Source organism: Saccopteryx bilineata, chromosome 8 (assembly GCF_036850765.1).
Source record: "Saccopteryx bilineata isolate mSacBil1 chromosome 8, mSacBil1_pri_phased_curated, whole genome shotgun sequence".
In the NCBI taxonomy this organism is placed as follows: Eukaryota; Metazoa; Chordata; class Mammalia; order Chiroptera; family Emballonuridae; genus Saccopteryx; species Saccopteryx bilineata.
Window position 1 is genome coordinate 75,997,631 of NC_089497.1, and position 13,563 is coordinate 76,011,193.

General features: G+C 39.7%; 1 protein-coding gene across 4 annotated transcripts in view; it reads left to right on the forward strand.

The window, feature by feature from the left end:
- ZMAT3 (zinc finger matrin-type 3) overlaps positions 1–13,563 on the forward strand; it is an 87,960-nt gene that overhangs the window by 42,402 nt on the left and 31,995 nt on the right. Inside the window, exons 1-3 of one of the 4 annotated variants that reach the window (XM_066240702.1) lie at positions 5,185–5,409; positions 5,541–5,660; positions 9,137–9,463. In XM_066240702.1, the coding sequence (XP_066096799.1) occupies positions 9,194–9,463 (270 nt within the window). In that variant the 5' untranslated portion in view covers positions 5,185–5,409; positions 5,541–5,660; positions 9,137–9,193. Of the gene's footprint in view, positions 1–5,184; positions 5,410–5,540; positions 5,661–9,136; positions 9,464–13,563 lie in introns of those variants that run through there. The other 3 variants (XM_066240703.1, XM_066240701.1, XM_066240704.1) reach the window with 3 other exon arrangements.

Sequence of the window (13,563 nt, forward strand, 5' to 3'; positions counted from 1 at the left end):
AGGGACAGAAAACTTAATTTAGCCAATTCCACATGCACTTCTGTTACAAATCTCTCCTGTTTCCAAATCATTTCTGGTTTAAATGTAATCACTTTATCATTATATGACTTCTCCCGTTCTTCTGAAGGTAGCTTCTAAATTCTCTGGGGTGAGGGTGGGTAGGGTGAGGTGGGGAGGTAGGTGGCAGGGAGAGATGTCTGGTTTTCAGATGCAAATACTCTTGGCTTTGGCATCAGAAGTTGATGTTCATTTTCTTGTTGCTTTTGGGTCATTGAGCTATGTATTCAGCTCTGTCCTTCCTTATTCTGACTTCTAGGTCCTTCAACCCTGTACTCCTAGGCCCTCTCAGCCCCCTTGAATTGTTTTTAATACTCTAAATACTAAATCAGAAGCAGCTTTGATTATGTTTATCTAGCTCTTCATGCCCAAATACTTCTTGCTAACATTTTGCTGTTAGCTTATTAGAGAGAAACTTTAGGACCTTGGTTGCTTTTCTGATTTCCCTCTCCCTACTCACAACCCCAGGAATAGAGCTTAGATATTTATCTTCAGACCTTAAAACACATCTGGGGGTCTAAAATTTCTTTCTTTATAGCTTCTTTCAAAAGCCACCAATCCCAGGAACTAGGAGTGGGGGGAGATAAAAGGCCCTTCTTGGGATAAACACTAATACCTCAAGGGTAAGAACAATTGGTTTCCTTGTGTTTGTGGCTGATTACATTATTGTTTACAATTAAGCACCACTACCACCATTACCATTCTGTATGAAAAATTATATTCTATGGACAATGCCATGTGATTTGCCTATGGAAGCAGTAGGCTTCTCCATTGATTTGCACTTTGATCACATGAAAGGCTTTGGGTAATGAGATTTGAGTAGACATGTCATGACACATTGAAGAAGCAGTTTTAAGAGGCCTCATGTGTTTCCCACAACGCACTGGTTCTTCCCTTCTGCCTTGATAATTGTCAAGTCACACATGGGGACTGTGTCCTCAGCCTGGGACCTTGAAGACCCATGGAGCTTCCCCATGGCATGGAATCCAAGCAAGAAATAAATGTTTGTGGCCATAAGCCATTGAGATTTTGGAGTTGTTTGCTTTTACAGCAAAACTGACTAATACATTGTTTGTGGTCTACTTTCCTTTTCCTTTTCAGTTCTTTAGGAGCTACAACTCCTGAAGTATAGCTATTCCAAACCAAAACCTCTGACTTAGACTGCCATCACAGCCGTGAACTCCAAATGTCCATTAAACAAACCTCTGAGAATTGCCTTTTTCTTTCTCCCTGAGGCAAAGCAGGACATGTCCTAGCTGACTGGGAGGAATCTAGGACTAGGGGTAGAGGACATTGTCGGAAATGTATGTGTGTGTACAGAGCTATAGGGTAGGGTACTTCAGTTAATAGTTCAGATTTTTATCCTGATATACAAAAATGGCATAAAACAACGAAACATAAAAGTTGAAAACTTCAAGACATGCATACTTTCTGCAGTTAGTTTATAGGGCAGATGAATCATCAATGGGTAGGATTTGGAAATGTATGGTTGAGGGGTGGTGGGGAAGCCTTTTGTATTCAAGCTTCAGAAATTACAGAGGCAGGTGAATGTGTGACATTGATGGGGCCCAGTAAGTGAATGTGAGTGACTGTTTTGTTCAATGTTTAAGAGACTGATGGGAGGTCAGGTTGGAAAGATAAGCCAGGGTTCAATTGTGGTACTAGCTAGAGTGTGGACTGTGAAGTGGCTAACGATCATGCAGAAAAAGGTCAGGAGAGTGGATTTCAGCAGCATTGATTGTTTTAAAAACAATGTGGCCATTTGTAATTTTCACACATAAAATATGTATACATAAGTATTTGGAGAATCAAGTCAGAAAAATTTTGTTTTTTACCTAGGCATGATGGATTACTCTCCCTAAACAGTCTATGTACACTAGTTGTGTGTGTACGCTAAACAGTCACTGCATTTATGAAGTCATTTCTGGAAAAGCCATTCTGGTTTGTTAGTGGTGGTACTGGATGGTGTGTTTCAGCCAAAGAAACAGCCTAATTTCCTGTAGTAATTTGCCTACTACTTGGACACATCTTGCTATACCTTGATCTCCTTGACATTTTAACTAATGAGTAAAAAATTTTAAAAAAGCACATAATGATGTAAATATACTTACTGACAACTGAACTATACACTTAAAATTATGAAAATGGTAAACTTATATATGTATTTTACCATAATTCCCCCCCCCCCCCCAGCAAATCTTCCTATGGTAGAACTTAAAAATTAATAGAATTTTAGAGCTGGCATTTCCTCAGCTTATCTCTCAGAATCAACCCTAAAGATGTCAAAGTTGACTATGAAAGGACGGGGCACTCGTGACATTCTAGCGTTAGCCAATTCCTTCTTGGTCTTTCCTGTCTTGCAGATGAGGTGCCAGGGGCCTGGCGAAAAACTTCCAATTTTTTGCCGATGTTAGCGTAGGGCAGTGGTTCTCAAAGTGTGCGCCAGGGCCTCTTTTGGGCCATGGAACGGTTTAATGTCAGAAAATATTTTCACGGACTGGCCTTTAGGGTGGGATGGATAAATGTATCACGTGACCAAGACAAGCGTCAAGAGTGAGTCTTAGATGGATGTAACAGAGGGAATCTGGTCATTTTTTAAAAATAAAACATCGTTCAGATTTAAATATAAATAAAACGGAAATAATGTAAGTTATTATTCTTTCTCTGAGGACCGGTACCAAATGGCCCCCAGACCGGTACCGGTCCACAGCCAGGGGGTTGGGGACCACTGCCCTAGAAGATTTCCAGGTGTGTCCTATGGTATTACAGGGAAATATGTGCCAGTTGGGGACCAAAAAACCAACAGGGTTTTTGGAGTTTAGATTTTTGGGGGACAGAGGTGTGGGGAATTGGCAGTAAGCTGACAGTCTGCCCACCCCTCCCCCCACCACCTCACTTGCCTGATTAGGTTGCAAAAGGCTGTTAAACTATGGTGTTGGATTGTTTACACTACCCCCCATGTTCCCCAGAAAGACTGGAGTCAAGTTTCTTCTATCCTTTGTTTGCTGTAAAGTTAAGATGACATGTATGGTGGGGGTTTTCTGCACTTGGTAAAATTCTTGGGTTGCCTTGGAAACATGATCAGAGACCATTGATTTGCTAATGGCTCACTTTGCCCTATAAATAAAAGCAAGATGTGATTTTTGGGCGCGATTTGTTTTTGTCAGCAGCAATTACAGGGCCCTCCTGACCCCTTAGTTTCTTAATTCTGCGTATTTTCTGAATTCCACACCATTCCCACTCAGGACCTGGAATTACTAGCTGCGCTGGTTTGTGGTATGTGCCCAGATATAAAAATAAATACAGTTACTCTATTATACCATTTCATTATGGAAATACCACTCTTTTTGTTAACACATCATTATTATATTTATTATTAACACATCATTATATTATTTTTAGATAAATACACCCAAATAAAATGGATAGATTTCTCAAAAAGAAGAGTGATATTGAAGAATCCAATTCTGGAAGTGAGCAAAAGTTAAGTGTAAGTAAACTAGGACTTGAAGGCTGATGGGCAGAATTTAATTTATAGCATTTTCCATCACTTAACACTGAACAATATGATTGGATTAGAAACCTATTCATGGAAGCTTCAAGTGATTTTGGTTTAACATTAACAGAAGAAGAACTGGCAGCTATATCCACTGACCGTGGATTGATGATTAAACATAAGGAATTGTCTCTTGAAGCCTTTTGGATTTCTATAAAAGCAGAATATGTGGCAATATCTAAAAAAAAGCTTTGAACATTTTACTACAATTTTCAACATCCTATTTATGTAAATTAGGATTTTCTACCCTCAACACAATTAAGAGTAAAAAGAGAGGAATTCTTCAATGTATTGATAAGGAAATGAGTTTGCCTTTCAAATATGTGCCCAAACATTGAAGAAATCGCTAGGACACATCAGGCTCATGTTTCTCAGAAACATAAGAATGAAAAAACTTAACACATTTGCACAGGGACCTGCCAAATTTACTAAATCTGACGAAGAATGTATCTATATATATAAAAAGATAACTTTTTTGTAGCTTTTTAATTTTTTAACCCCTCTTTTTATGAATTCTAAAAAGCATAAGTCAAAAAAGGTAACATAAAAATGTTTTTTAATGTCAGAATAAATTTAATTTTGTCGTATTTATTTTGTTTAATTACCATAAAAACACGCTTGGACTTTATATATTTTTCTTTATTATTTGACTTAATTATTATAACATTTCTCAGAAATTTGTATATAGTGCGTCTACAATTATTTGTAGGATTTTAAATATGCCCTAACTTCAAAAGGGTTGAGAATCACTGGTGTAGGGCAGTGGTCCCCAACCTTTTCTGGGCCTCGGGCCGGTTTAATGTCAGAAAATATTTTCGGGTGGGACGGATAAATGTATCACGTGACCGAGACAAGCATCAAGAGTGAGTCTTAGACGGATGTAACAGAGGGGAATCTGGTCATTTTTAAAAAATAAAATATTGTTCAAACTTAAATATAAATAAAACGGAAATAATGTAAGTTATTTATTTTTTCTCTGTGGGCCGGTACCGGTCCGCGGCCTGGGGGTTGGGGACCACTGGTGTAGGGGGTAGGGCTTGTGTGTGTGTGTATGTGCCGGGCGTGCGCACGTTTTTGTGTGGATACCACGGAGTAGGCAATTTCGCTCTTCTCCCTCCTTTCTGGGGAAGATGCGCAATTTAAATGTTCTGTCGCTGCAGTTTAAAAGGTCTTGGATGGTTGGCAGCTCCACTCAGCCTCCTTAGCCGGTAGCCAATAGATTGAGGGCAGCGCTGAATGAAAGAGCACTGTATCTCAATGACAGCAGATGAAAGTTGCAAAAGCTCAGCTCTGGCTTCTGGTCTGATAGACTTTCCAGGGTCATTGATGAACATCTCTCAGGACCTGTTGGCTGTGATTAACGGTGGTGCATCCTCCTTCTGACTCTTGCCTTTGTTCCGGGTTCCCGCCCAGTATTCCCCTCCAGCCCCCGCCGTGTTCGCACCTGTATGCAGCGCACCCGCGCGCCCAGATTGCTGAAGCCGCCGCCGCCACGCCGCGGAGCCTGCTCCTCCAGGCACATGCGCAGTGGCGACGTCGGGCCGGCGCCTTCAGTCTCCTCCTCCGCCGCCTCCCGTTTCCGCAGTCACTTCCTGCAGCTGTTTCCTTGTGGGTCCGGCTGGACTGACTTTTGAGTCAGTCTTCAGCTGCGAAGCAGGCTCGGCAGGGGCCAGATGAGAAAGTTGCGCCGAGGGAGGCGGGGTTGAGCCGGGCCGAGCGGGGCGCGCAGGGCAGACGGCGGCGGGCGTCCTGGGCGGACGCGTCGCCCAGACTCCCGGCGCGTCCCGGGGGTTCCGGTAAGTGCGGGCGATCCCGAGCCGCGGGGCGTTGAGGACGAGCTCAGGAGCCGGGGGACTAGCTGTCCTTTCGGCTGCGGCTGTCCAGCTGCCCTCCTTGTGACAGGCTTATTTATCTGTTTGTTTTTAAGCCTTTCACGTGCTCTGTTTGGATCATCTAGGCGTGCAGCAGCCTTGCCTCTCGCGCTGGCCCCTGCCTCGTGGGAGACGGGGGATTCCATCTTTCGTGATGGCATCCTTAAGGGATTGAGGTGCGTGTGTATGCATGCACACTTTAGGAATGTAAGGTATATATGGCGATGCTGAGATATATGTGGCTTAAATTCAAAGACGTAAATGGCCCCGGGATGAAGCACCATTATAGCCGAGACTGGAGAACGTTCCCCAAATCACCAAGGCCTCTTCTCCCCCAGATTCGTGTGTTCTTTTGAGACTTCCTTACATGATATACCTTGCCTTAGTTGATTTTATTTGTTTTTTCTCTCAGTCCTTCTGGCTGCATTCTGATGACCTCTGAATGAATACTCATCTTCCCCTCATTTCCAGAATCTCCAATTACAGACTTTGCTAGTTTGCTGAGGTGCCAGTAACCTGTTCCTTTATACGGTTCTCGTTCCTCTGTAGATTTCTCAGGATGAGAAAGTGATTAGGTTTAACACAGTATGTGAAGAGTAGGCCCCAGTCCAGTCATGAAAACTATGCAATGATCTTTTCTTTAAAGAGGGCACACGTGAAGCTTTGATTTTCTTTATTGTTCTCTCAGCCCCTTCTAAACTGGGACATTAACAACCATAACCCCTTCATTTATGCCACTTTAAGTATCAAATAGAATAGCTTTTATGATCTGAGGAATATTTTATTTACATCAGCCATCAAGTTAATTTCATTTAATGCAGTAGTTGAATGGCTTTGAGTCACATTTGCTTTGGTTTGTATTTAACCATTCATTCTTTCACTGAAGGCTTAATTTTATTTATTTCAGGTTTGTATTTTATGCTAATAGTTGTTTGCAAATGTAGTAATATTTGACATAATTGTCATGCACTTTTTTTTCTTGGAAGTTGACATTTTGATAGTTGAATATTACAGGAAATAATTTGGGAGTAGCTATTCTTTAAAAATCATAAAGATAAAATGCAAGAATGGGTAAGTCTACTTGGTGAGCTTTTTTTGTTTAATTCAGGAGATTGTATCACCACTGGAAGGGGGCCTCTTGTACCTCTGTGCTTTGAGAAGGGCCTTTGATGGAAATCTGTAGGCAACACTAGGCAAGACACACTAGAATTTCCTCATTGGGAGTGAGCTTTGGTAAAACAGGTCCGGACATGCCTAAGCAATTGGTAGCATTTGATTTTCTATTCATATTGCTGATTTCCTTTATCCAGATGTTTTAGAACCCTCCTCAACCATTCCTCTCTGAACTGGCAGCTTGTTTATGGCAATTTGGTATAGTGTGTCTCTATACAGGTAGTATGTGTGGTCTTTTAATATGATGAATTATAATTAGGTAGTTAAATTTTTTTTAGAAGTCATCATCTTTGTCTCCTTAGTTTTCCTTTTAAAAATGCTCATATATCTGTCTTTGCTTGATTTAATTGAGAGGAATAATATGATGATAGAGAACGTGACTCTTAAGTGTTCTAAATATGCATTGTTTTTCTTTATGTTCCCAGAACTAAGGACAGTATATTTCTGCTTTTTTCTAGATGTTATCATTATGAGAGGTACTATTTAATACTATGACTAATAATTTATGTAATTTGTTCTTAAACATGTTATTTCCCCTTTGCGCTGATATTTTCTGCTGCCCCAAGACCCTGAATTTAGTATAAAGGTTGTACTTGATTGTAATTTCCACATGTGTGTATATTTATGAAATATGGTAAAATAGACTTCTAACTTTTCAAAATTTATTTGGTTAATTTTAGTAAATCTGTCGTCAAAACATCCACATTTCTATTCCAGATGGCAAATTTCAACAGCTTAAAATAGCCATATTCTACTGACCAAGAAAAGGGATTTTAATAATATTGAGAGAGTAAAAGGAATAGTGGATTTTTAAATGAAGACTTTAACTTGGGCTAATTAGAACCATGGGAACTCAAAGTGTGTACTATGGTTCATTTTGAGGTTCTCAGGGTTAGAAGATACTATGTGAGTAGGAGGCAAGAGAAATCATGGATAAAATTAAGGAAGTATTGGAACATACTGCACCTTTTCTGAAGGAGACAGAACAGAGACTGTCAGTTATTCAATAAGAAGGCGTAAAGAAATAGCCGAAAGACCGAGGAACTGGAATTATATTAAGGCTTGTGGTACTGTAATCCATGACCTTATTGGACATTTGCTTGATACATTATTTTATGCAGCTAATTTGCCTATAGAAGGCGAGGAACTATTCTTATTTTATAAGGTATTTATCATGTAGTCTAAGGCTGTATGAGGTGAGGTCCTAAACTCAGGGGCCAGCAGGGAGCCTCCTGGGTGCTGACTGAGGTGGCCTGGGGAAGGCGGCTGGCTGCAGGGACATTGCCTTGCAGCACTAACTAGCTGTCGTTGCCCAGACGGGACTGTGTGCCAAGTGCTGCCACCTTGTCCTTCTATCAAGAGAAGCCACAAGTTTCTTGATTTTAAATGTTGCTGACTAATTCAATTTAAATAATGAAAGCAAAATAAAATATTGTATGTTTTAAACAGAGCATATCTGTAGTTGCATGGCGTACAGGCTGTCTGCAACCTCTGCTGTGTGAGTCATTGGCTCAACTCTATTAGTAGTTGATCAGAAAGCACACTTTCTTTTTTTTTTCCAGAAGGTATATTTTTATTTAGTCTTGTCAAATAGTAACTCTGAGTTATTCCTAAAGTTCCTTGATATTTTAGCTAGTTCTAGAAGTGCTTTCTAAGGATTCTGTGAACTCTTTTTTTTTTTTTTTTTTTTTTGGTGACAGAGACAGAGAGAAGGACAGATAGGGACAGACAGACAGGAAGGAAGAGTGATGAGAAGCATTAATTCTTCCTTGTGGTTCCTTAGTCTCCTTAGTTGTTCATTGATTGCTTTCTCATATGTGCCTTGACTGGGGATCTACAGTAAACCCAGTGAACCCTTGCTCGAGCTAGCGACCTTGGGTTCAAGCTAGTGAGCTGTGCTCAAACCAAATGAACCCGTGCTCAAGCTGGTGACCTCAGGGTTTCAAACCTGGTTCCTCTGTGTCCTAGTCCGACGCTCTATCCTCTGTGCCACCACCTGGTCAGGCAGTGAACTCTTTATTTCCTTCTTTTTAAAATATAATTTGGGGAAAGGCTAGTTTGGGTAGAATATAGTCATTTGCTAAGGTTCTTAGCTGGTGGCATGCTGTCTATTCATGATTATCAAGAGTGTTTAAGTGTCCCTGAGGGAAAGGGTCTGGACTAGGTGACCTTTGATGTCCATTTTAGTCATGTGAGTTTTAGATTTAATTAGTCATGGATGCAGTGCTATTACTGTTCATGGACCAGAGGGACTGCAATTGGAGTTGTGCCAAGCAAAAGAAAGCCAAGTCTATAAATCTGTTTTCAGGGGAAGAGCATCATGTCAATGTGGATTAACAGATGGGAAATCTGCTAGATGAGGCAGAAGTGCCAAAGATGGGTTGAAGAAGTAGAGGAAGGGGTCAGGTGGTGTGGTCATTTAAATGTCGTATTGCTGAGGTCACTTTTTAAAGTGAGTGTGTTTTTGCTTTTGACTCAGATTTGAAGACCCAACTTCTCCTTGCACATTGGATTATGCTCGAGGCTTTTCTACCCGATGATCCTCTTGCAACACTCCGGGCTTGCTCTGCCTAAGCAGCCCTCACCCTCTCCTCCTATGTCAGTGGCCACCAGGTCTACAGGAACCTTGCAGCATCCAGTGCAGAAGCCTTTTGGGCAGGAGGGTTCCTTACCTCTGGCAGGGGAAGAAGAGTCACCTAAGGGAGGGGAGCAAGACTCTACCTTGGAGGAGCTATGTAAGCCCCTATACTGCAAACTCTGCAATGTCACTTTGAACTCAGCACAGCAAGCCCAGGCTCATTATCAGGTAAGAGAAGAAAAGAAAATCAGGGATTTAGTGGGAGAACATTTTAGGGCTTTGCCCATCCCTGAATTGTTTCTCCTGATATCCCTGAAGTAATCAAGATGGTTTAGTGAACAACTAAGTATTAGTTTGAACAAATATAATATTTTTACTTTAAAAGAAAGCATTATTTTTCATAAATGGGGTCTGAACTTCTACTTAGCTGTGTGGTGTTTGATAGCTTACCTGTGAATGTGTGCCATCTGTGTTGGTGAACAAACCTGTGATTCCAGGGAGAACAGGTATTTGACACATGATATACCAAACTCAGTTCAGTGTTAAAATTGCTTGGAAGAATTAGTTTTATAAATATTCTCTTCCAGTTAATACAGTTTGCATTGGTTCAAGGTAATCTCTGTTTATGAATCTTATACTTTTCTTTTTTAACCTTTATTTTTTTTTAAATGAGTGACTTTTTTTATTTTTTTACTCTTTAGTGAGAGGAGGGGAGACAGAGAGATATAGACTCCTGCATGGACCTCTACTGAGATCCACTGGGCAAGCCCCCTACTGGGGATGCTCTGACCATCTAGGGCCATTGCTTAGCAACTGAGCTATTTTTAGCACCCGAAGTGGAGGCTCCATGGAGCTGCGCCAGTGGCCAACTCACTTGAACAAATTGAGCCATGGCTGTGGGAGGAAAGGTAAACCAGGAGAGGAGGGGGAAGGATGGAGAAGCAGATGGTCACTTCTCCTGTGTGCCCTGACTGGGAATCAAACCTGGGACAGCCACATGCTGGGCTGGTGCTCTACCACTGAGCCAACCAGCCAGGGCCGTGACTCTTCTTATATATCCTATCACTATACCTCCTGTAGTGAAAATAAAATGACGCTTAAGTATTGAGCCTTTCTCTTCATTTATAAGAAATGTATTCAAATTTCTTATAGCCCATCAGTGTGAACTGATAATTATTTCTAAGATTTAAGGTTTTTTACTTCCATGTAGGAAAGCTAGTGGAAAAGACAATTTTAAAGGACAAATAGAAAATTAACTTTTGGCTAAAAGAGAGGGTACAGTATTTCTTTTTATTCTAGTAGTCATCTATTTAAAATCATATACTTTTCTTTTTTGGAGAAATGTGACCTGAGAAGCAATCGAGGCCAAATGCCACCGATGTCTTCTGTGTCGTTATTGATTTTACTGTCTTTTCTCTCCATGAATATCTGCAGTAATCAGTCAGTATGGTAGAAAGATGGCTTACTCAGGTGTTTTTTCTGTCTTGCCACTATAACTTTTACCAACTTCAAGTTTTTGTCTACTCTATGTGTAAGTCTTTTTTGTTTTGTTTTGATCATAAAGACTGATGATTGTGTTACTTTGTGACTGCACATCAGTATTTTGATTGTGTGTTTGGGTTTGTTTTGCCATCCAGTGTAGAGAGTTGAGTTAATTAGAGCTCGCAGGTCTTGGCACATGTTATCATTGGTTCATAAAAGCATCTTCTGATCTTATTACATTCTCTACCCTTTCCCCAGTCTCTGCCCTTTCCCCAGTCTCTGCCCTTTCCCCAATCTCTGCCCTCATTCTTTCTTGTGTACCACTTTCCACCACAGTAGTTTGATACAGGGTCTGCCTTTGCCTGTTTTACTGTTCAAGTGGAGTCTGTTAGAAAGATCCATCTAAAACCAAACACTCAGTGCTAGCTTTTTTCTTCATTCAGTCCTGTGGAATGTTCAGTTTTATTGCCTAAGACTTTGAAAAATCAAACCTGGGTTTTAAACTTTTGCTTTTTAGCTGTATAAAGTCCCTAATAAATCATTAACTTGGCAGAAAACCCACTTTCATGCTCTTTAAAGAAGAGTTGTCTGCTTTTATGAGAGAAAACTCTTGGGCAATGTGTAATTTAATATGTGTGTGTGGATTATACATATACCTCTCTCTTTTTTCCCTCCTAATAGCACTTTGTGTCTTTATAGACAGTGATGGATGCTTCTGGTTATGCATAGAGAGAATTCAGATTGAGCAGGGTCTTATAGTATAAGGCTTAAAGTTCATAAGAAACAGAATCAGCACTTATTTTTTTCTTTTATTCTACACTTGTGTCTGTGTGCTTTGAACTTTTTAGTTGACAATATCAGTGAATATACTTAATTGCAGCTCTGTCAATCATACAGTGAATACATAATTTAGAAAATATAAGAAAAGGGAAGTAAAATTTTGGTAAGTTTCTCAATAATTAGAATTATTAAGAGGAAAACTTAGAATAGGAGGGGCAGACTGTCATAGCGGACAATTTAAGCAGCCAAGAAATAGTGTAAACACAGTGAGGAAACAGCAAGTGGGTATTAAGAAAGTAGAACCTAATAGAAAATGAAAAGTTGGGGAGTAATACTAGCATGTTTCTAAGAGATTAAAAGTAAAGATTTGAATGAAACCAGAGGCGGATTAAGGTTGGTTGAGGCCCCAGGCACAGAAGAAAACATTGGGCCCCTTAAAAAAAGAGAGAGAGACAGGGAAAATAAAAATACATGTTAACCATATTTTTAAATAAATAAAAAAATATTATGTACTATTAATGTTAAAATTGCACATATGAAACCAAACTTGGTGTCATTATAAAAAAGTGTAAAGTTGAGGTTTTGCGGGGCCCTCCAGAAGTCTGGGCCCAGGGTGTGCGCCCAGTGTGCTGTTAAATCCGCCTCTCAATGAAACCGATGTTATTGGTAATTTTTAAAGAGGGAGAAATTTTTTATAGAGAGACAAGGCAAGCAGTTAATATATAAAAGAACAGCAATTTCATTAGGAGAGCAGAAGAGAAAACTAATTTTAGAAGTGAGATCTGGATTTCAACAAGTCTGAAATGCTCAAGATGAGAGAATGTGGATCAAAGAGAATCAGATTAAAAAACAATCAGAGCATGAACATAACCTGGTGGTGGGTAAATTAAAATAGAAGGAAAGCATAGAAATGTTAGCCTGAAGGATGTGTCAAAGGCTGCACAAAGGGTATATAAACAGGTAGTGATTCTTAAAGATCCCTTTAACATTTTTTATAACACTGGTTTGGTGGTGATGAACTCCTTCAGCTTTTTCTTGTTTGGGAAACTCTTTATCTGTCTTTGATTTTTTTTTTATTTATCTGTCTTTATCTTTATTTGATTGTAAACGATAGCTTTGCTGGGAAGAGGAATGTTGGTTGTAGGTCTGCGCTTTTCATCAGTTTGAGTATTTTGTGCCAATCCCTTCTGTCTGGCAATTTCCTGTTAGGAAATCAGCTGAAGGTCTCATGAGAGCTCCCTTGTAGGTAACTAACTGCTTTTTTTTTGCTGCTTTCAAGATTCTTTGTCTTTTACCTTTGGCATTTCAATTTTGATGTATCTTGGTGTGGATCTCTTTTGAGTTCAGCTTGTTTGGTATTCTGATATTCCTGGATCTGTAGGGCTCTTTCCTTTGCAAGGTTTGGGAAGTTTTCAGTAATTATTTCAAATATATTTTCAACCCCTTGCTTTCCCACTTCTTCTGGTATCCCTATGATTTGAATGTTATGCTTAATGTTGCATATTAGAGATTACTTAAACTAGCCTCATTGTTTTAAAATTCTTTTTTCTGACCTGTGGTGGCGCAGTGGATAAAACATCCACCTGGAATGCTGAGGTCGCTGATTCGAGACCCTGGGTTTGCCTAGTCAAGGCACATACAGGAATGCTTCCTGCTCCTCCCTCTTCTTCTCCCCCCCTTCATCCCTGCTCTGACATGAATAAATAAAATCTTTAAAAAATGATAAAACACAAACTAAAAAAATTGAAAAAAAAAATTTTATTTGCTGTTTTTATTGGATGTTTTCTGCTACCTTGTCTTCCAAATTGCTGATTTGATCTTCTGAGTCTTATAATTAGCTGTTGATTTTATCTAATGTATACTTCATTTCAGTTGTTATATTCTTTATTTCTGACAGGTTCTTTTAAGAAGTAGAAGAAAAAATAAAAAATAAGAAAATATCATAAAGAAAAAATTCTCACTGGTAAAGGCAAACACATAAAAGCTCTTGATTAATTAACACTATAGCTAGTCCAAAAGTTAAAAGGCAAAAAATGTAGGAAGATCATGTGTAATTACAACAATTA